Here is a 22,277-nt window from a genome sequence, read left to right as displayed (position 1 = left end):
AAGCAGCATTTTTCTTCTGCATAGTAAAGTTTCAAAGCTGTATTAAAAGTCACTGTTTAGTTGTAAACTTTAGAAAGAACAACCATAACATTTTGTTCAGAGTTCCGAGTATTTCAGACTTATGAACAACTTCCATTCCCAAGGTGTTTGTAACTGCGAGGGTCTACTGTATTTTTTTTAGAAGATATCATAGTATTTTTGTAACACCAGCATTTAAAGAATAATGGACCAGCATGTAAATTGTTGAACAATGGATATAATCATGTATATAGTGACCAAAATTAGATTATGAATAATTTAAAGGGAAGATTAAAGTTGCAAATAAAAAAATCATAATGTTACAAATATTACGTTATTGAAAAAAATCAGAATTTAAGTATTTTCACTTACTGTTCACTCTTTAGGTTGCCTTTATGTATTTTTAGTTTTTGCAATAGGAATGTAGTGATCAATTTCACTTTAGTTTGTAGTCAGTTTTTAGTCACCTTAACTTTTCACATTCTCATGCAGTAGCTCAGTGCTTTAGTAATTGGTTTGTAGACACTCTAGAGGCATGTTCATTTGCTTTTTAAAACTGTTTTTTAAAAAAATAATTGAAACACTTCTGTTACTCTGGGTTTGGATTTTTATGAAACCTAAAATCTGGTACAATTCTGACGTGTCTGTTTTAAAATATAGCACAAATTATAGTTTTAAATGAACAGTCAAATCTTTTCCCCCCATCTTGTTATCTTGTAAAAGAATCTTTTGTAAAAACAGGTGTATGCAAAAACTCCATGAATGTTTGCAGTTAACTTTTGAGGTAAAACACTAGGTTTCAAATTCTCTGTTAATATAAATTGGTACAACCCAGTTGAAGTTTGGAGCTCTGCCAGTTTATACCACCAGCAAACTTAACTTGGATATTTTTGATTCAAATCCTATTTTTGCCCTGCTGTAACATGACTTTGTTTTGTTTAATAGGCCTTTTTGGAGATTGTGTAGCCTATAAACTGCTTATTGATTTATTTTTTCAAAATTAAATGCTAACCTACTTGGGTTTAACCTTTTTTTATTCTTCCTAGAAATCAAGACAAAAGTTTTATGTGCTTTCAATGTTCCCATACCCGTCTGGAAAGCTGCACATGGGCCATGTTCGTGTCTATACCATCAGTGACACAATAGCATGGTTCCAGAAAATGAGAGGGATGCAGGTAAGGAAAGATTTCTTGTACAGTAAAACCTCAGAGATATGAACAGCTTGAGAATGAAGGTTGTTCGTAACTCTGAACAAAATTTTATGGTGGTTCTTTCAAAAGTTTACAATTGAACAATGACTTAATACAGCTTTGAAGGGAAGAGAAATACTGGTTTTTAACATCTTAATTTAAATGAAACCAGCACAGAAAGTTTTTTCTTACCTTGTCAAACCCTTTTTTAAACTTTCCTTTTATTTTTTTTAGTCATTTATGTTTAACACAGTACTGTACTGTAATTGCTGTTTTTTTGTTGTCTTTGTGGCTGCCTGATTGCATACTTCTGGTTCCAAATGAGATGCAGAGTTGACTGGTTGATTCGTAACTCTAGTGTTCATAACTCTGAGGTTCTACTGTAATTCATAGGCTCAGGAGCACATCCAGTCATATTTATAAATGTATGGCAAGTGCTGTACAGTTCTTAGCAGCACTCAAAATTTCAGGCCCAGAAAACACACCAATAGAGAACACCACTGTTGCTGACTGTTAAAATGCTCTTTCAAAGCCTCTGTCAACTGCATAGCTCCACACTGGGCTCTAGTAATGACCCTCGTGTCTGGCTGTTCAAACTCAGCAGACAGCTTTCCACCTTTGCCCTTCATCCTTGTGGCACCTTGTACTACTTTGCCTCTCAGATATTGTGCAGGATGCAACAGGGAGCTATAACCATAACAATATTTTTCTCACCGAGATCCAGTCTAGTGAGTAAACACCACCACCATCTCTTCAATCTACCAAAAGCACATTCAACAGTCATTCTGCACTTGCTGAGTTGGTAGTTGAATTTTGGAGCTATCCACTGGCTGGTGTATGGCTTCAGCAGCCAGGGGAGCAAGCGGTAGGCTCGGTCTCTATTGATATTTCAGTATCATCAATGGTAGTCCACCAGTTGGGAAAGAATGTCCCTGCTTGTAGCTCTCTGAACAGTCCCGAGTTCTTAAAAATGTGAGTGTCATGCATCTTCTCTGACCAGTCCACGTTGATAGCAGTGAAGTGTCCTCATTGATCCACCAGTGCTTGCATAACCATAGAAAAATAGCCTTTTTCAGTACCCCGTGTCAATGCGGACTGGTGTCAAAATAGGAATATGCATTGTGTCTAATGCCTCACTGCAGTTTGGGAACCCTATTGCTGCAAAACCATCCACTATGTCCTGCACATTGCCAAGAGTCACAGTCGTTTGTGGCAGGAAATGATTCATGGCTCTACACCCTTTCTTGACAACAATCCCCACTGTAGATTTCCCACTGACCAGTAGCAATCTGGAATTGCAAGTTTCCACAATGTGATCACCAGTTCTCTTCTCCACTGTCAATGCGACTCTCATTCTGGTGTCCTTGTACTGGAGACCTGGGGCAAGCTCATCACACAGATCCAGGAAGGTGGCCTTCCGCATCTGAAAGTTCTGCCCCCGCTGCTCATCATCCCAAACCTGCATTATGATGTGATCCCAGCAGTCAGTGCTCGTTTCTCAGGCCCAGAAGCAGTGTTCCATCACTTGCAGCTGCTCCATGAACACCACCAACAACTTTGAATTGTTTTTTGCTACGTGCTTTAAAAAACTGTCCTCGAAGAAACCATCAAGTCCCCCATTGTTGTGGTACTTCTTGTGGGTCTGCCAGTACAGAATAATCTTGTGTCCTGTATGTGCAGTGTTCATGAGAATAGTGTAGAGCTCTGCAGGCTCCATGTGTCTGTCAGAGATGGTGGACAGCGACAAGTGCCACACGAGTTTGTGGGATTTTTTTTAAAGGCATTAAAATTATGGCATATAGATGGCGTTATGGGATGCAGAAAGTTGCGTGCTGTGCACTTAAGCTCGTAGGTCTCAGAAATACTGAGTCATTTCTACTCCACAAGAGGTGAAAATTTCCCCAAAGGCATTGCACTGGATGGTGACAGGTGGCACTTGGAATATTTACTTATGGTATACTGCACTTTGCATTGACACAAGCACTCCATGTGATTGTACACTGCACTGATGCAAACAGCCAAGTGTACATATGCCTGAGCAATATACAAACGCTGATGGTAGAAGATGAAGTTACTTGCATCAACCAAAGTTTGTAGTGTAGACATGGGTTGCTTCACTTTCATTATCTGAGGAGTTCTGAAAGGCTTTCCTCCCAACCAGTTTTTGTGTGAGATAAAGTTTTTCAGACCTTGCATTCAACTTCTTTTGACCTTTTATGTGAGAAAAGACTATGTGAAGTGTATTAGAAGCAGTGGTTGCAGAACACTCTGAATTTCTTATGGATCTATAAATAGACATATCTTTTCCTTTGTGTTAATCTGCTTACAGATCTATTTATGACTAATGATGGGCCGTCAAAGAATTCAACCTTCACATACCATAACAGACAGAAAAGGTCTCTCAAATGATTTTCATTGTCTGTCAAACCCAGAGCAGTTGTGTCATTATGAACGTTTACATGAAAAGAAAAGTTCTGAAATCTTTTTGAAGTTACCAACCTTGCTAATTCCTACGATGTAGGAATCAATGTCTTTACTCTTGAATTTCTCTTTCAGATTAATTTCTTGTCTGTTTTTTCAAGAGGCTGTCTCAGCTTCTAAACTTCTACAGATTTGCTCTGTGTGGTGATTACAACAGACAGGGGGTTGGGGGTTTTTTTATATGTGGAATTTGAAAACAAGAAAAATAGCTTCATTTCATTACTTGACTGGGTTTTACTGAATATGCAGTAAATGAATGACAATTTTTAAAAAATAACAAACCAAAATATATCTTTGTTTGCATGAATTGGAAAGATTTTTTTGTACTTTATACAGTGAAAAAGCAAGTTTGGGTTTTGCAGGGCTATACATTCTTAATCTCTTATTTTCCAGATAGAAAATTCATAACTTTTAATATTCAAAGCAAGTCTTATCTTGAAATGTTTTTCTTGGTGCAAATTTTAAAGTTAGAGAGCAATGCCATTTATACTTGGTTGCTTTCCTTAAGAAATGGATACAGTAGAAAGGTGAATCTTTGAAACAATGTCACATTTAAGGACTCTGCATAAAGATCATAGAATATCAGGGTTGGAATGGACCTCAGGAGGTCACCTAGTCCAACCCCCTGCTCAAAGCAGGACCGATCCCCAACTAAATCATCCCAGCCAGGGCTTTGTCAAGCCTGACATTAAAAACCTTTAAGGAAGGAAATTCCATCACCTCCCTAGGTAACCCATTCCAGTGCTTTACCACCCTCCTTGTATAAAAGTTTTTCCTAATATCCAACCTAAACCTCTCCCACTGCAATTTGAGACCATTACTCCTTGTTCTGTCATCTGCTACCACTGCAAACAGTCTAGTTCCATCCTCTTTGAAACTCTCTTTTAGGTAGTTGAAAGCAGCTATCAAATCCCCCTTCATTCTTCTCTTCTGCAGACTAAATAATCCCAGTTCCCTCAGCCTCTCCTCATAAGTCATGTGCTCTCCAGCCCCCTAATCATTTTTGTTGCCCTCCACTGGACTCTTTCCAATTTTTTCACATCCTTCTTGTAGTGTGGGGCCAAAAACTGGACAAGGTACTCCAGATGAGGCCTCACCAATGCCAAATAGAGGGGAATGATCATGTCCCTCGATCTGCTGGCAATGTTCCTACTTATACAGCCCAAAATGCCGTTAGCCTTCTTAGCAACAAGGGCACACTTTTGACTCATATCCAGCTTCTTGTCCACTGTAACCCCTAGGTGCTTTCCTGCAGAACTGCTGTCTATCCACTTGGTCCCTAGTCTGTAGCAGTGCATGGGATTCTTCCATCCTAAGTGCAGGACTCTGCACTTGTCCTTGTTGAACCTCATCAGATTTATTCTGGCCCGATCCTCTAATTTGTCTAGGTCCCTCTGTATCCTATCCCTACCCTCCAGCCTATAAACCGCTCCTCCTGGTTTAGTGTCATCTGCAGACTTGCTGAGGGTGCACTCCACACCATCCTCCAGGTCATTAATGAAGATATTGAACAAAACTGGCCCCAGGATCAACCCTTAGGGCACTCGGCTTGATACCGGCTGCCAACTAGACATGGAGCCATTGATCACTACTCGTTGAGCCTGATGATCTAGCCAGCTTTCTCTCCACCTTATAGTCCGTTCATCTACTTCTTTAACTTGCTGGCAAGAATACTGTGGGAGACTGTATCAAAAGCTTTGCTGAAGTCAAGGAATAACACATCCACTGTTTTCCCCTCATCCACAGAGCCAGTTATCTCATCATCAAAGGCAATTAGTTTAGTCAGGCATGACTTGCCCTTGGTGAATCCATGCTGACTGTTCCTGACCACTTTCTTCTCCTCAAAGTGCTTAAAAATTGATTCCTTGAGGACCTGCTCCATAATTTTTCCAGGGACTGAGGTGAGGCTGACTGGTCTGTAGTTCCCTGTATCCTCCTCCTTCCCTTTTTAAAGATGGGAGCTACATTAGTCTTTTTCCAGTCATCCGGGACCTCCCCTGCTTGCCACGAGTTTTCAGAGATAATGGCCAATGATTCTGCAATCACATCCGCCAACTCCTTTAGCCCCTCAGATGCAGTGCATCTGGCCCCATGGACTTGTAGAACTATTCTTCTGTCTGATCCTGTCAGACAAGCCAGATAGGTCCCACTAGTTCTAACCCAGAATATAAACGAGATGAGTCTTTTTCTTAGGTAAAAAGGGGACTTGGGGGAGTTCCAGTGTGGTTTACAATGAGAAATCGTAGGCATGGCCATGCTTGGGGGGAAGCTGAGGCTGATATTTATGTTGTTTAACTTCTCAGTAAAGGAAAACTCAAAAAAACGACCGTTAGTTTGGACATTATATTGAGTTAGGAGCAGAGTGGGAATGCTGCTTGCTTATATAGGCATTATCTACCGGAGAAAGTTTTACTAATTTAAATAAATTGGTCTTATATTGACTTAGCTTAAATTGGAGAGGAGTTGACTTAAGTTAGCTCAATATAATGCTTAAATAAGAGTGTCTACACAAGGGAATTACACGTATTTAACTAAATTAGTTTCTAAACCAATTTCTGTAAATAAATCTGTATATTTTGCTCAGGTAGGTGGGACAGAGTTAAGCAGTTTGGGTACTATTTTGGATAAGTGCAACTTTAGTGTTTCATCTTTGCAGATTTCCAAAGTTTGATTTTTTTAAATTTAAACACTAATGTAAACCAGTAATATTTGCCTGAAACCTTAATTTCATTTTAACAACTTTGGGGGGGGAGAGGGGTTGGGAGGGGAATGTGTATTTGCTACTTTCTTTCTTTCTCTGTTGCTTTGGGATTTCACTTTATGATAGAGCACCAGTTGATGCAAATGCCGTGTCGCACTTAATATGAACAAGCAGGTAGGAGGGCTTCACTAGCAAGGGTCTTTGTCTAATTGCAGTACAGTAACACTAGCAACTTACTTCCATGTGTTTTTTCCAAGTGTAAGTGTAATGTCATATGAATATATAGCAGGGGTCGGCAACCTATGGCACGCGTGCCAAAGACGGCACGCGAGCCAATTTTTAATGGCATGCTGGAGCCTGCCGGGACTCCAGCATGCCATTAAAATCCTGCCCAGCCCGGCGCGCTCTCCTCTGCCCTCCGCTTCCCCCGCGGGGGCAGGGAGCAGAAACATAGCCGTGCGCACAGGGTGGTCAAATGGCCCCACTCTCCCAGCACGCCAAGCTGCGGGGTCCGCGCTCCCAGGCCAAGCGCAGCAAGCTACCGGCCCCTCCCCTCGCCTTCTCCTCTCCCCTAGAGCCCTGCTGCTGTGTGCAGTGCTCTGGGGGCCGGGGCTGCGTGCTCCTGTGGGGCAGCGTTTGGCTCTGCGGGGAGGCAGACACGCTCCCTGCTCAACTGGAGCCCTGCTGCTGCCACGCGCAGCACTCTGAGGGCCGGGGCTGTGCTCTCCCGCGGGGCAGCGTATCTAGCTCTGCGTGGAGCCTGAAGGTAAAGGGCCCAGGGCTGGGGGCGTTGGATAAGGGGTGAGGCCAGTTAGGGGACAGGGAGCAGGGTGGGTTGGATGGAGGGGGATGAGATCCCGGGAGGGGTCTAGAGGCGAGGGGGTTGGATGGGGCATGGGAGTCCTGGGGTTTGTGAGGGGGCAGGGGGTGAATAGGGGTCAGGGCAGTTAGGGGACTGGGAGCAAGGAGGGTCCTGGGGGGGGGCAGTTAGGGTGGGGGGTCTCTGAACGGGGTGGTCAGGGCACAAGGTGCTGTGGGGGGTTGTATGAGTTGGGAGTTCTGGGGGTCCTGTCAGGGGGCAGGGAGTGGTTGGATAGGCATGGGAGTCCCGGGGGTCTGGCTGGGGACGGGGATGTGGATTAGGGTCAGGGGACAGGTAGGAGGTAGAGTCCAGTCTGGGGACAAAGAACAGGGAGGCTTAGATAGGGGGTGGGGTCCCAGGAGGGAGTAGTTAAGGGACAAGGAGCAGCGGGGTTGAGAGTTTTTAGGGGGGCAGTCGCTCAGCACTCTCCCCTGATTTCTGACCCCCGACCCCCCGCCCCACACAGCACACCCCCTGCCCTGAGCCCTGTACCTTCCTCATACATACCCAACCCTCTGCTTGACTCCTTCATCCCTCCCCTTCCCCCGCAACTGTAGCCCTGACTCTGGCACCCCCACCCATACCCAGCACCCTCTCTGCCCTGACACCTACACCTCCTCACATACCCAGCCCTGACTCCAGCCCTCTGCCCCCAGCCCTCTGGGTCCTGGCTGCCAGCTCCGCACAGCCCGCTGCTGGTCTGGGGTTCTGGCTGACAGACCCTTGCAGCTGGGGTCCCGGCTGCAGGCCCCGCTCAGCCCACTGCCGGCGAAGGTGAACAGAACCCCAGACCAGCAGTGGGCTGAGCGGGCCGGCAGCATAAGATCAACATTTTAATTTCATTTTAAATGAAGCTTCTTTAACATTTTGAAAACCCTGTTTATTTTACAATACAACACTAGTTTAGTTATATAATATATAGACTTATAGAGAGAGACCTTCTAAAAATGTTAAAATGTATTACTGGCACACGAAATCTTAAATTAGAGTGAATAAATGAAGACTCGGCACACCGCTTCTGAAAGGTTGCCAACCCCTGATATATAGTCACATTTGAACATATGGATGAATGATGTAATAACAAGGTTTCATTATATTACTTATCAAAAAGTATTTTTGTAACGTATGAGGAGTCATTTGTGAGACTTGCATAGACAAGTCCTCAGCTCATGTAAACTGGCATAGCCCTATTGAAGTCCATTTTATGTCCCCTGAGCCTCTGGTCCACTTTCTTTGAAAATGGCTCCACTTATTCACAGTTCTCTCACTGGACTGTATGTAAACCTAAAGCCCTGTCATGCACCTGGAATAGGTTGTTGAATAAATGACTTCTGGTGTAACATATCTGTTTGTAGGACAAGCTGTTTACTTTTTAATTATTGAAGACAAAATTTGAAGACAAAAATCTTAGCGCAAACACCACAAACTGTGCTATTTCTAAAAATGTGTGCTTTAAGTAATATGGTAATACTGATGTTTCCCAGGTACAAGTACAGTTAAAATAGATCTTCAGATATGTAGCGTTAATTACAAATCTTGTTACAAAACTTGATTTAAAAATATGCTATGGAAAATCAGTTTGTAGATTTAAACTTACAAGAAAAGCACTCTCTAAATAAACTAACTTCAAACCAAAATAAATTTAAGTTACTGCTTTATCTTCATGTCTCCCTGAATTTACACAAACTCTTATGTAAGTTCAAAGAGAGAAGCTTTGTGGCAACCTATGACATTTTCCTTTCTATATTTTTTAAAATATTGTTTTCTTTATTTTGAGGGTGTTGTGTCCTTTAGAAACCTTAGAACTACTCTTGACATTTTTTCAAAGTCATCCAACCTGTCTCCATTTGAGGAAAAAAATTCTATTGCACCATGCTATTGTTATCAAGGCAATTTAAATCATGATTTAATTCACCATGTGAATAAATAATTGATTTTAATCCACCTTTCCATATGTACTACTTCTGTTCTCTAAAGAAAGGTGCATTCTCATTGGTTGATATAGCCATTAAAAAATGTTTATTTACAACTAAATAAAGTCTTTACACTGTAGTTTTTTTGCTACCTAGGGGGGTACATAGTAACTACATACATTTATTTAAGCAATTATAAATCTTAATATTTTCAGATTCTTATTTATTGTACAATTTTAGTATATTAGAAGATGTGAATGATGTACTGCTTATTTAGTAGATAATTAACTTTTTGTTCATGATATGTCTCAAGCTATATTAGGATGATAACTGGACTTTAAATACACAAAACAGCATATAACAATTGTTTTTATTACTCAAAACAACCTTAAATGTTTTGGATACATAAACTTCTCGTATCAAAATATGTTTCACATTTGCAACCAAATGATTTATTAAGCAGAGGGATTAACTGTAGCAAATGAATTAAATTGATTATTTCTGGTCAGTCTGGGAAAATTTTCAAATACGCCTAAGTGAAAGTGACTGGAGCTTAAGTTTTTACTTGCCTAAGTCTCTTGAAAATGTTGCATTCTCCTAACTTACATGGGCTGACCTATTGTGCCATGTTTTAAAGCCCTAGTTTGACCTCAAAAGTAATGTTTTTTTCCTCTGATTCTTTCTTTATATAGAAAAGAGCTGTAACGCTAACTTTTTTTTTTTTTTTTGAGAAAGGCTCATGGATTAAGCATATTTATTTTTATTGAAATGTTTTAAGAGTTTATAAAAAGTTATGGCTTTAACATATTCTGTATAAAATCAGATTTCATTTTAAACAGGTTTATTTTTAAAAAGAATTTATAATTTAAATAAATTAAAAATTCTGATTTAAATAAAAATGTTTTTAAATTTTTTTTCAAGAAATCAGTGACTTCTGTCTACAGTGTTTCTAACAAATTCTTACACAGATTAATCATTTTTGTCCTTCCCAGGCCTGAGAATAATTCTGTTAAGAATCAGTAAACAGAGAGAGATCCAGTTTATTTGTTCACATGGTGTTATTTTAATAGAATCATAGACTGAAATTAATACAAGTGAGATTCAGTCATTTACAGGAAAACTAGAAATTGTACTGTAGGAATAGTCTGAAAATTATTATAAGATTGTTTAGTTTGGAAGTGACATCTAATCCATTCCTCTGCATTGTGGCTGTGGCCAGGTCTACACGACGCACGAAAATCGATTTTAGATACGCAATTTCAGCTACGAGAATAGCGTAGCTGAAATCGATTATCTAAAATCGATCTACTCACCCGTCTTCACCGCGCGGGATCGATGTGCGCGGCTCGCCATGTCGATTCCGGAACTCCGTTGGTTTTGGTGGAGTTCCGGAATCGATGTAAGCATGCTCAGGGATCGATATATCGCGTCTAGATGAGACGCGATATATCGATCCCCGAGCAATTGATTGTAATGCGCCGATATGGCGCGTCGTGTAGACGTGGCCTGTATTTGTTTTATTTATACTTAAAACAGGTCCTAGTAGATGGGATTCAAACTAACTGAACATTTCTAGTATCATTTCCACAACATCCCAAGGGAATTTGAAAATATTTTTTTTCTCTTAACCACATCACAACTTCCTCATTTTGAAATGACTTGAGTTTCTTGTCTTCCTTATGCTAGTGCTTTTGGAAATGTAGGCAGTTGATGGTATTGAAGAGGGATAAGCATATCTGTCTAAGTCTTACAATGCACTTGTCACCATGACATGTTATTCCAGTGAACTTCAATTCTGATCTTCATTAGCCTTTATTTCTGCTAGCTTCTCCTGAGGAAATATTTCCCATTTTGTTAAATTGTTAGATGGTTCCTATGTTTCAGATTAAGTGAATAGCACCATGTATATCTCATGTGAACTGAGTCAAATTTGAATCCAGTTTTCCAAAGGCAGATAGCTAGGATGTTAATTAGCTGACTGACTTTTTCACATTAAAAAAAGAGAAATCGTTGGGGATGCAATTAAACATAAGAACGTAAAAGATTAAGGATGTGAGACCTCATTGTGTTGTCTAAGCAATTTTGGTTGTGTGGACATAGCATAAGACAGAGAATAATTTTGCATTTTTTATTTTGAGAACAAATTTAGAAATAAATGAGAGCATTACATAAGCAGAGTTATGATGATGATAGAAGTCTGTGGGTTGATTTTTTTTTAAATTGGGCACTAGATTAGCAGAATGTTAATAGGCAACACTGTTGCACAGAATTATTGAAATAATGCTACTTGCTAGATCATATATAGTAGTCAAATATTCACAGTTTTAATGTTACCAGTTGTTCCTTGCCTGCCTGATTTTTAGCTTTTACATATCTGTTTCTGTTAACTGGTAAATTTAAAAGGCAATTTGGAGACATGCTCAGAAGGAAAGCTTGTTTTTAAAATTTCATCTCTCCCTAATGTGTAGGCAAATAGAGGAATGTAGGATTTGTCTTAACCTACTAGACCATTGGTCCTTCAAATTCTTTACCGCTTAAAGAAGACCATTTGTTTTTGCCTGATGTTGTCTTCTCCTGCCAGCTTTAAAATAAATAAAAACGACATATAAAGTTTATTAAATGGATGTATTTTTGTCACTTATTGTAGTATCTGAGCACTTTAAGAAATTTCAGTCTTCATAATGGAATGCAGCACACCATAAAAGAGATATTACAGTGCTGTGACACACTATTCCTTATACCAAAGACTCTAATAATGGAAACAAGCTCTTTGTTTCCTTTTAGCAATTAAGCAAAGATCTTTGAATAGCTTTTCATGCCTTCTCTAGTCAGACTGATAGAGACATAAAGTTAAATATTGTTAATCTTGTATCATGAAGCACTTCTTGATCTCACCCAGTGGTCTCACACAGACATGGAATACAGTGTCTGACAAGACAGAGCATAAAGAGATCGCACAGTTGAAAACCTTCTGAGAGAAGGGGCCTGAGAGCTCTCTGAGAGGAATGGAGGGAACTATCTTAAATCTTCTTTGTCCAGTTCTGTAGTCATGTTAACAGGGCCTCCTGGTTAACAGTGACAAGTCACTGATAGAAGTGGTAGTATGAACCTGAGCATCTGACTTCTGTCCATTGTCCTGAGAACATGGACCGCATCATGGGACTAGCACAGTTGCAGTGCCATGACCTAATGGTAAGCTTGATTCTTTGGAATCTAAAATATTTCAAGATATCACTTTCTCTTGGAAATGGCCCAACTGCACCCTTCTCAGGGATCTTTTCTAGAAAGACGAGGCTAGAGACTATGTGGGGTGATAGTCACGAACATGGTATGAAGTAACTGTTTTATTGTTGTAACTTCATGGGCCTCATATAAAATATCAAATGCAGATTACAAGATACCAGTCTCTGAATAGCTGTTGCTTCCTAATAATATGACTCTCTCACCATCGGATTAATAAGTGTTAGGCATCCTGAGACTTACAGAGAAGAGCCTGAGCTAGGAGAGGGATTCATTATTTGTTTTCTCTTTACCTTCTGGGTAGGGAACAACTATCATCTGTGCTGAGAAGCCTTGTTGGGAAGGGGCTGTTGCTGTACTGAGTGATCTCCTCCAAGTGAGCAGAGTTGGTCTGTTGGTTGTATAACCACAAGAAGTAGTGACCTTTGTCTGAAGTCAGTGTTAAGTCAAAATATAAGAAAGTGATTGACTTTCTTGCATTTCATTTGTTCATTTGTAATGCTGGGGGAAATAGTGTGTTTTCTGATGGTGCCTGATTCACTGTCTGTAGCTAAGGAACTGATGTGCATACACGTGTTATAAACTGTTTTCTTCCTGTCCTAATTCGTTTGTTTTTCCTTCTTTTTGTAAAATGACAGGTCCGTATATTCTTTTCAGTATTATTTGAATTTGATGTATCTTCTGATATACAAGTAATGTGTGTATTTCATGCATTCTTCCCTGATTTCTACCCTATATTTCACTACTATAGAAATCATACTCAGCTGAATAGGCAGCTTTCTATTGTGCTTTGTCCATGTTAACTGAGTAGACCTTAAGTATAGTATTGAGAACTGTGTGGGGACTACTGCATTTTATCTGTAGATTCATATCCCTGAGTATGGTCAAAAGAAACAGACATATTACCATTTAGACAATTGCGTTTCACAAACCTTTCAAATCCATTCTCACTATAGAGGTAAAAGACAGTGAACTTGAAATGATTTTCTCTAATATATTGTGTGTGCTACATTAGTCTCTATGGCAACTACATAGATATATCTATTCTGGAGTTTCACTTGTGGATATTTTTAATCTCTTTAAACTAAGGTTCCGGTTGGAAACCCCTAATGTAAATATTTCTTTGTTCTTTAATTTTAGGATCACCTTAGATAGCTGTTAGAGCAAAATATCTTTTGTTGGTGAAATTCTTAAATTGATTTTCTAATAGACATTCCAGAGGTTGATTTAAAAAAACCTGTGTGAGGAGATAACAATACTGTACCATCTTCAGAAAGGTAAATATTAAACTCCCCCAAAAGTTGATGGATTTAATAGGAAGACACAGAGTACAGTGATTGCATGTTTGTTGTTGTAATGAGAGAGACAAAGTGAGTGAGGTAATATCTCTTATTGGACCAACTTCTGTTGGTGAAAAAGACAAGCTTTCAAACTACAGAGTTCTTCAGTCTGAAAAATGTAATGGGAATGTCTCAGCTAAATACGAGGTGGGACAGATTGTTAAGCATTAGGAGTAAATGCATGTTGCAAGAGACCATTTAAGGTGTTGTGAGCAATTAGGACAAGCATAGGACAAGGAAGGGTTAGTTGGTTACAGATTGTTGTAACGAGTCATAACAACGGTATCTTTGAGTCCATGATTTTTAGAGTCTAGCTGAGTTGTGAATTCAAGTTCCTAGGCTCATCTTTTGAAGATAGTGTGCAGATTTCCTTTGAGGATGAGGACTGATAGGTCGGATATAGAATGATTGCTTTGTGAAAAGAGTTTGCACATGGGTAATAGCATGTTTTTGTCTTTTATCATTCTTCTGTGAGTTCATTCAAGAATGTAGTGATTGTCTAGTTTCATGCACATAGTTGTTGAGGCATTTGATGAGGCATATTACATGTTGTGATCGGCATGTATAGGACCCATGGATCTTGAAAGATGTGTTGTGAGGAGTATTAATCATTGTAGCAGTAGAGATATATCTGGAGGTTTTGCATCTGCTGTTATTGCAAGGTCTGATGCCACATTGAGTTGGTCTTCTGCTGGGAGCTTACTTCTGATGATGATCTGGCAAGGCTGAGAGTTTGTTTGAAGGCCAAAAAAGGGGGTTCAGGAAAGATTTCTTTCAGGATGTGGTCCCCGTCAAGTATGGCATGTAATTGTTCAGTGATACCCTGTGTGGGTTCCAGTGTGGGGTGGTAGGTGAGGACTAGGTGTGTGTGTGTGGTCAGTGGTTTTGTTTCATTTTGTTTTCTGTGTTTTAAGCGTGCTAAGTTATATATATACTAGACTTTCTCCTTGGAGCATATTCTGTGGGATCTGAGTGCTGGGCTTTAGATAACAGGTTTCTTGGTGTGTCTGGGGTAGTTACTTGATCTGTGGAGGTGAGTGTGGTGATCTGTGGGTTTCTCGTATATAGTTGTATGTGGGGTTCCATTGTTGGAAGCTGATCATGCTATCCAGGAGGTTGATGCTGGTGTGGGGGTATTCTAGAGAGAGTTTGGTGGATGGGCGGTGGCAGTTGAAGTTGTAGTGGAAATCTATGAGGGAGTTTAAATTGTCTAGAGGATGAAAATGTCATTGATGTATCTCGGGTATATCATTGGTTTCCTGCCACATTTTTCCAGAAATTTTTCCCTTAAGGAAAAATATTTGGGAGCCATCCTACTGCTCGTGGCTGTTCTCATGGTTTCGACAAAGTGTTTATTGTGAAATGTAAAGTTGTTATGGGTGAGGATGAAATGGATGAGTTTGGCAATGTTTGGGGTGGATATCTGAGTGCTGTCCATTGTCTTGTTGATATTTGAGACAGACAGTGATGCTGTCCTGGTGAGGAATGTTGATATATTATTGTAATTGAAATGTAGGGTTATGCTGTGGCTGTTAAGCAAGATATATAAGGAGGGGGTTGCATGCTAGCTTGGGCAAACTGTTTCTGCGGCCACTGGGAAAAACACATGAAAGAACAATGGCTGTGACCCCCTTTAAGAGAATATAGTATGTGCTCCCTCTTCCTGCACTGATCAGGAACATCACCCAGCTGCTCTGGGGGGTCTAGCCAACAGAGGAGCTAAATTTTCCTGTTTCTTGCACTTGGGGATCATGAGGACTGAGGCTGTGGGCTGCTCAGCTGAGCAGAGAGTGGAAGGTTCATTGTTCCCACTCAGCTGCCCTTCCACACCCTTACAGGGCCAGATACAGATTGGCCCTTAATGTTTACAAAAAGGAACCCAGAGCAGTTATTCAGAAGTGTATTGTAGGCACATTTCTAGTTGTATATAATGATGGAGATTATAATGGTGGGTGTGGGAAAATTGTAGAATAAAAGGCTATCTCACCAAATGTAGCAGCTCTTTCCATTGCAAATCCCTCAACATTTAAACAGCAGTCAGGACGAAATGATGAGAGGATGCTTATCTTTAAGTGTCCCATTTAAAAGAAAGAAACCCCATTAAAAATCATTTAACAGAATTTTAGTTAAGCAAAATTTTCATGTAATCTATTTTATACTAGCCATTTTTATTTTTTGAATGGCCTCAGCATGCTTAAAGGGCTGTTATCACGCGGTGTCGGCCCAAAATGTGTACTGACATCAAATGGTTGTATTCTCAGGGAAGTGGAGAATGTATTTTTGTTTCTAGATACACCGCTACCCCGATATAATGTTCTTGGGAGCCAAAAAATCTTACCGTGTTATAGGTGAAACCGCATTATATCGAACTTGCTTTGATCCACCGGAGTGTGTAGTCCCGCCCCCTCCCCCCGGAGTGCTGCTTTACCACGTTGTATCTGAATTCATGTTATATCAGGTGGCGTTGTATCGGGGTAGAGGTGTATGTTTAAAAATCTGCTTGGTGACTGGAAAAGACTACAACAAAAACTACAATATCTCTTGATTTGTTAGTGCATTGATTTTGTGTAAATCTATGCTCTGGAACTCCCTATGCTGTCTTGAGTCACAGTTAATCAACAAATATTCTTCCCAGAGCTGAGCACATTGCTTTTAATGTCATTGATGGAGCTGGTGCACCAACAGAGGAATAAAACAGAGCAATATTAGTTTTTAATCAGTGTTTAAAACACAGGATGTTGGGAAGACAATATCCGTTAGATGCTGATGCTTATATACTGAGGTGGTGCTGCAGCCACCATATAAATATCTAAGGGGTGTGCTTTTTGTTTTTGTTTGTGTTTCAGATGGGAAAGAACCACAGTTGAAATCAGGGGATCATTTTTTGTTCACATGTTTGGTGGATTATGTCAAATTAAGAGTAAAAATGATAAGAAAAGGAGTGTTTGCACCTAAGAAATTAGTTCATTTTTCCAGATGGAGGTATTAGCATTTGTCTTCATATTCAACTTCTGACATTACTATTGCTGAGTTCCTAAGTCACTTCACAAGGCATTTACACTACTGGCTTGTTTGTCTAATTGTTCCTCTTCTTGTTGTTTTTTTTTTTTTTTTTTTACATGAACCATTCAGCAAAACTGACTATAAATCTGCAAAATGTTTTGGGTTTCCAAATCTGCAATTTTCAGCAAAAAAAAAAAAAGTTTTGGCCAACTTGTTTTGCCTAGCTCTAATATAATGGGGCTCCTTCTCAGGCAGGGCCTTTAAGTGCTACTGTAATACAGATAGATCTTTATGTGACAGCTTATTTCTACTTATGTGGTCCTATAAATATTAACACTTTATATTCTCCATGTTCCCTCCCCCTCTTCCGNGTTGTTTTTTTTTTTTTTTTTTTACAGAGTTCTAAAATAACACAGGGAGATATTTACATAATGATTATTTAGGTGGGAGGTCAAATTTTATGTCTTGCAAACCTTTTAAATACTATTCCTATATCACAGGAATTGGCAACCTTTGGCACACGGCCTGCGAGGGTAAGCACCCTGGTGGGCCGGGCCAGTTTGTTTACCTGCCACGTCCGTGGGTTCGGCAGATTGTGGCTCTCACTGGCCGTGGTTTGCCGCTCCAGGCCAATGGGGTCTGCGGGATGCGGCGCGGGCTGAGGGATGTGCTGGCCGCTGCTTCCCGCCGCCCCCATTGGCCTGGAGTCGTGAACCACAGCCAGTGGGAGCCACGATCAGCCGAATCTGCAGACGTGGCAGGTAAACAAACGGGCCTGGCCCACCAGGAGGCTTACCCTCATGGGCTGCATGCCAAAGGTTGCCGATCCCTGTTATATCACCTGCTGCTGCTAATCTTTTATATGTAATAAGTCAGAGTTACCGAATTTGGTAACATATTTAAAACGGTAAGAAACTCAGTCTCTTTTACAAAGCATGTATCACTGTACCATCCAGGCACATTTAACGGCAACATTACTGAAGTGTTAAGTTAAACCATTTTTACACTATTACCATATATTCAGGAAGAGGAAAGCTTCTTGAATATACTGTGCTGCTGGCTAACTAATCAATTAGTTATCAGTAGGAAAGCTATGTACAGATTGTACCACTTTAAATCAATATTTTCGTTTCTATAGTAAACTTTTTTTTTCAGTTGTCATTTAATTGTCATCTTTCTAAAATAATGTGCATAAAAATCTTCAGCCAAAATTCCCAAGATTGTTTTCACAAAATTTACTGAAAACTTTTTAGGGTCTCTGTGTAGGTTTTGTTTTGCCTGTATTATATGGGGCTATTGGAAACTCTTTTCCTTCCCCTATTTCCCACTTAAACCTAAATAAAAAAATTGGATAAACAGGCATGCTCCAGTTTGGATCTGACCTAGAGCTATGCAACAGTTTCTCAGATATGGGAATTTGTGTCCAAACACACTTGTTCATATTTTCACCCTTTTCTAGCACAAAGATTTGTAATACAACAGCTTCTTGTGACTCAGAATGTCAGTTGCTTTGTGTTTTGGCATAGTCAGACATTAGACAAATTACAGAGGGTTGACATTGTCATTGTTAACCCATTACTGAAATAGTGACCGTGATGCATTATGAGTGATCTATAGATTAACTACTACTGCATTCATGCTCCGTATGTCACCAAACTACAGCAGGCAGACATAGCTCATATTTCCATTAAAGCTGAACTAGTCTCAATGGGCACTTTTTGGAGTGTCTGAAATCAGAGAGAGCAAATGCCGAAGTGTGAAACATTTCATTATTTTGAGCCCTGAAGGTGTTACTAACTCCATTCCAGAAAGTGACAAAGGATAACCTTTTTCATTATTGTTACAGGTGATAAATCCAATGGGATGGGATGCATTTGGGTTACCTGCAGAAAATGCTGCAATTGAACATGGACTGCACCCAGCAAACTGGACACACAGGTATTTTTTATCTACTTAGGTACTTATCAAGTTCACAGTATAAATAATGAACTGTAGAGTTGGTTAAATTTTAAAAGCTAAAGTATATCACTATGATTTTATAAACTCAGGATGTGAACTACTCCAAATAGCAAGTTGTAGAAGACATATTAGCTGCATATTATAAATAGGACCCTACCAAATTCACAGTCCATTTTGGTCAATTTCACAGTTATAGGATTTCAAAAATCGTAAATTTCATGATTTCACTTATTTAAATCTGAAATTTCATGGTGGTGTAATTGTAGGGGTCCTGACTCAAAAAAGGAGTGGTGTGTGTGGAGGAGGGGGGGTTGCAAGGTTACTGTAGCAGGGATTGCAGTACTGCTACCCTTACTTATGCGCTGCTGCCTTCGGAGTTGGGCAGCTGGAGAGCTATGGCTGCTGGCCAGGAGCCCCGCTCTGAAGGCAGAATCATCGCCAGCAGCAGCACAGAAGCAAGGATAGTATAGTATGATATTGAGAACCTTGCGTCTGCTTTGCTATCTACAGGGCTGAGTCCTTAGTAAGCAGCTGCTGCTCTCCAGCCACCCAGCTCTGAAGGCAGCAGCGCAGGAGTAAGGGTATCATGGTATGGTACTGCCACCCTAACTTCTGCGCTGCTGCTAATGGGGCACTGCCTTCATAGCTGGGTGCCTGGCCAGCAGCCGCCGCTCTCCAGTCACCCAGCTCTGAAGGTAGCACCGGCACCAGCAGCAGCATAGAAATAAGGGTGTCATGGTATGGTATTGCCACCCTTACTTCTGCAGTGCTGCTGGCAGTGGTGTTGCCTTCAAAGCTGGGCACACAACCAGCAGCCGCCGCTCTCCAGCCACCAGGCCTGAAGGCAGTGCAGAAGTAAGGGTAACAAAACCACAACCCCCCTGCAACTCCCTTTTGGGTCAGGACCTCCAATTTGAGAAACGCTGGTCTCCCCCCTGAAATCTGTATAATATAGGGTAAAAGCACACAAAAGACCACATTTCATGGAGGGAAACCAGATTTCACGGTCAGTGACGCCTTTTTCATGGCCATAAATTTGATAGGGCTCTAACTATAAATATAATATTTCCCAAACTCTGAAATCAGAGATAAGAATAAATACAAACCTGTTCATGCTGGAGAAAACTGTTAGTGTAGAGTACATAACTGAGGGAGATGACTTCCCTGGCTGGATTTGCTGACATTTTCACTATCAAATTGGGGTTGGGAGATGATTGATCCTTCGTTTGGGCTTGACCCTGGGAAGTGACAAGCACCTGTATTTCCTACTAAGTTCAGTGGGGGTTATGAATGTTCAGAACCTCTCAAAATTGGGCTCTCCTTCTCCTATTACTTATTGTTTGTTTATTTTAATAACTCTGAGTAGAACTTTCTCTGACTAAATAAACATTAATTTTTGTAGATGATATGTCTACAAATCACCTATCTACAATTATTTTGTTTACCACCTAGAGCAAGGGTGAGCAAATTTTTTGACCCGAGGGCCACATCTGGGTGGGGGAATTGCATGCAGGGCCATGAATGTAGGGCTGGGGCAGGGGGTGGGGTGCAGGAGGGAGTGTGGAGTGTGGGAGGGGATGCAGTGTGCAGGAAGGGGATCAGGGCAAAGGGTTGAAGCACAAGAGGGGTGCAAGGTGTATGAGGGGGCTCAGGGCAGGGGGTTGGGATGCAGGAGGGATGCAGAGTGTAGGACAGGGCTCAGGGTAGGGGGTTGGGGTGCAGGAGGGGTTCATGGTGTGGTAGGGGGCTCAGGGGAGGGGATTGGGGTGCAAGGTGCAGGAGGGATTCAGAGTGCAGGCTCCAGGGTGGCAGCGGTTCGCACTGGGTTCAGGGCAGGCTCCCTGCTTGCCTTGGCCCTGCGCCGCTCCCGGAAGCGGCAGGCACCACGTCCCTGAGGCCCTTGGGGGAGAGGAGGGCAGAGGGCTCCGCGTGCTGCCCTTGCCTGCGGGTACCTCCCCCAAAGCTCCTATTAGCCACAATTCCCCGTTCCCGGCCAACGAAAGCTGCAGGGGGTGGTGCTACAGGCGAGGGCAGCGTACGGAGCCCTCTCTTCCCCTCACCCCCTCTCCAGGGGCCGCAGGGATGTAGTGTCGGCTGCTTCCGCGAGCAGCCCGGGGCTCACGGCGGCATGGATGAGGCAGTCCCGCAGGCTGGATCCAAAGCCCTGATGGGCTGGATTCGGCCCGTGAGCCATAGTTTGCCCACCATTTTCTACTTTGACCTATTCCCTTCTCTGAAAACGTCCTCTGCCCGTACCTTTTCATACTCCTTGGACAAATACTGAGATTGTTTGATTCCTTACCCACTAAATATTAGAGGAGGCAGTAAAGTGTAATTGATTTTGTTAGAAATAACTAATACTATGCATTGGTAATTTATGATATTTGTATTATATTTATTGCTTGCATTTTCTTTCTACGTTGTCTAGAGTAAAATATAGAAGAAAACAGATTGCCATCTAGCAAAACACTAGGAACTGGCTTTTGTTCTTTTTACTCTCCAGAGATGGAACAAAAGGAGGCCTTATACATAATGCATAGCAGACAGTCAATTATGTACTACATAAAGATAGTTCAGAGGAAGTTATAGACTGCTGAACTCATAGAACATTGCACATACACTTGACTTCACTACATCTGCCCAGTGTGTCCCCTCTGGGCAAATGTATATCTATTATTACCATAGATTACTTATTGTGTTATCTCTGAGGAAGCTGGGCAGTAAATTGGTGATCACTATCTTCTTCCTACCCCCTCCACTAAACCTACTGTAGACTGAATACAAAACAAGTCTGTCTAAGGTACTTGTATGACATCCATCATGGTGGTATCTGAGTACCCACAATCTTTAATGTACAACACCCCTGTTGAGGTAGGGAAGTTATTATTATCCCTATTTTACAGATGGGGGACTGAGGCAGAAAGAGACTAAGTAATTTGCCCAACATTACACAGGAAGTCTATGATGGATCGGAGAATTGAACCTGGGCATCTTCTATTTTTGCTGCCCTCTTATTTTTAGATGTCTCTCTTCCCTGATAACTCAGCCTGGGCAGTTTTTGTTTCTCTTTTCCTTTAAGAGTAAACTGCTAATGAAGCATTTTATATTTATGTAGTTGAGTCCATACATCTCAGAAAAAAATACAGTTAAGCCTCTCATAATAACATTAATTTGCTCACACTGTGTATATATCTGTCTATACATTTAAAATAACTGCACATATTTGCATTTATTAGTTTAATGTGAGAGCCCTAGTATTGTTATGGAAGCCTTATCTTTAGCATTTCCTCATTTATTTCCCCTTCCCCCTTGATATGCTAATAGTTTCTGTTGACAAATTAGTCAATCCTGTAAATCTCTTTAATACTGAAACGTGTAATATTAACTTGTTTAATATTTAAACACACTAGGACTATTATAACAGAACTGTTTTTAAACAAATTAACAATTTGTAACCTGTCCTTTAAATCGGCTTCGGTACCCAATGACTGGAAGTTAGCTAATGTAGCGCCAATATTTAAAAAGGGTTCTAGAGGTGATCCCGGCAATTACAGACTGGTAAGTCTAACG

The 22,277-nt window shown here is 40.9% G+C and overlaps 1 protein-coding gene across 2 annotated transcripts in view; it reads left to right on the top strand.

Moving 5' to 3' along the window:
* The window catches only part of LARS2 (leucyl-tRNA synthetase 2, mitochondrial), a 128,302-nt gene that overhangs the window by 6,154 nt on the left and 99,871 nt on the right, over positions 1–22,277 (top strand). For both annotated transcript variants that reach the window (XM_032803182.2, XM_032803185.2), the window contains exons 3-4: positions 1,065–1,193; positions 18,595–18,686. In XM_032803182.2, the coding sequence (XP_032659073.1) occupies positions 1,065–1,193; positions 18,595–18,686 (221 nt within the window). The remainder of the gene's footprint in view (positions 1–1,064; positions 1,194–18,594; positions 18,687–22,277) is intronic.

Source organism: Chelonoidis abingdonii, chromosome 2 (genome assembly GCF_003597395.2).
Source record: "Chelonoidis abingdonii isolate Lonesome George chromosome 2, CheloAbing_2.0, whole genome shotgun sequence".
Classification (NCBI taxonomy): domain Eukaryota; kingdom Metazoa; phylum Chordata; order Testudines; family Testudinidae; genus Chelonoidis; species Chelonoidis abingdonii.
The sequence above is the reverse complement of the archived record's forward strand: the minus strand, read 5'-3'. Positions and strand labels throughout refer to the sequence as shown.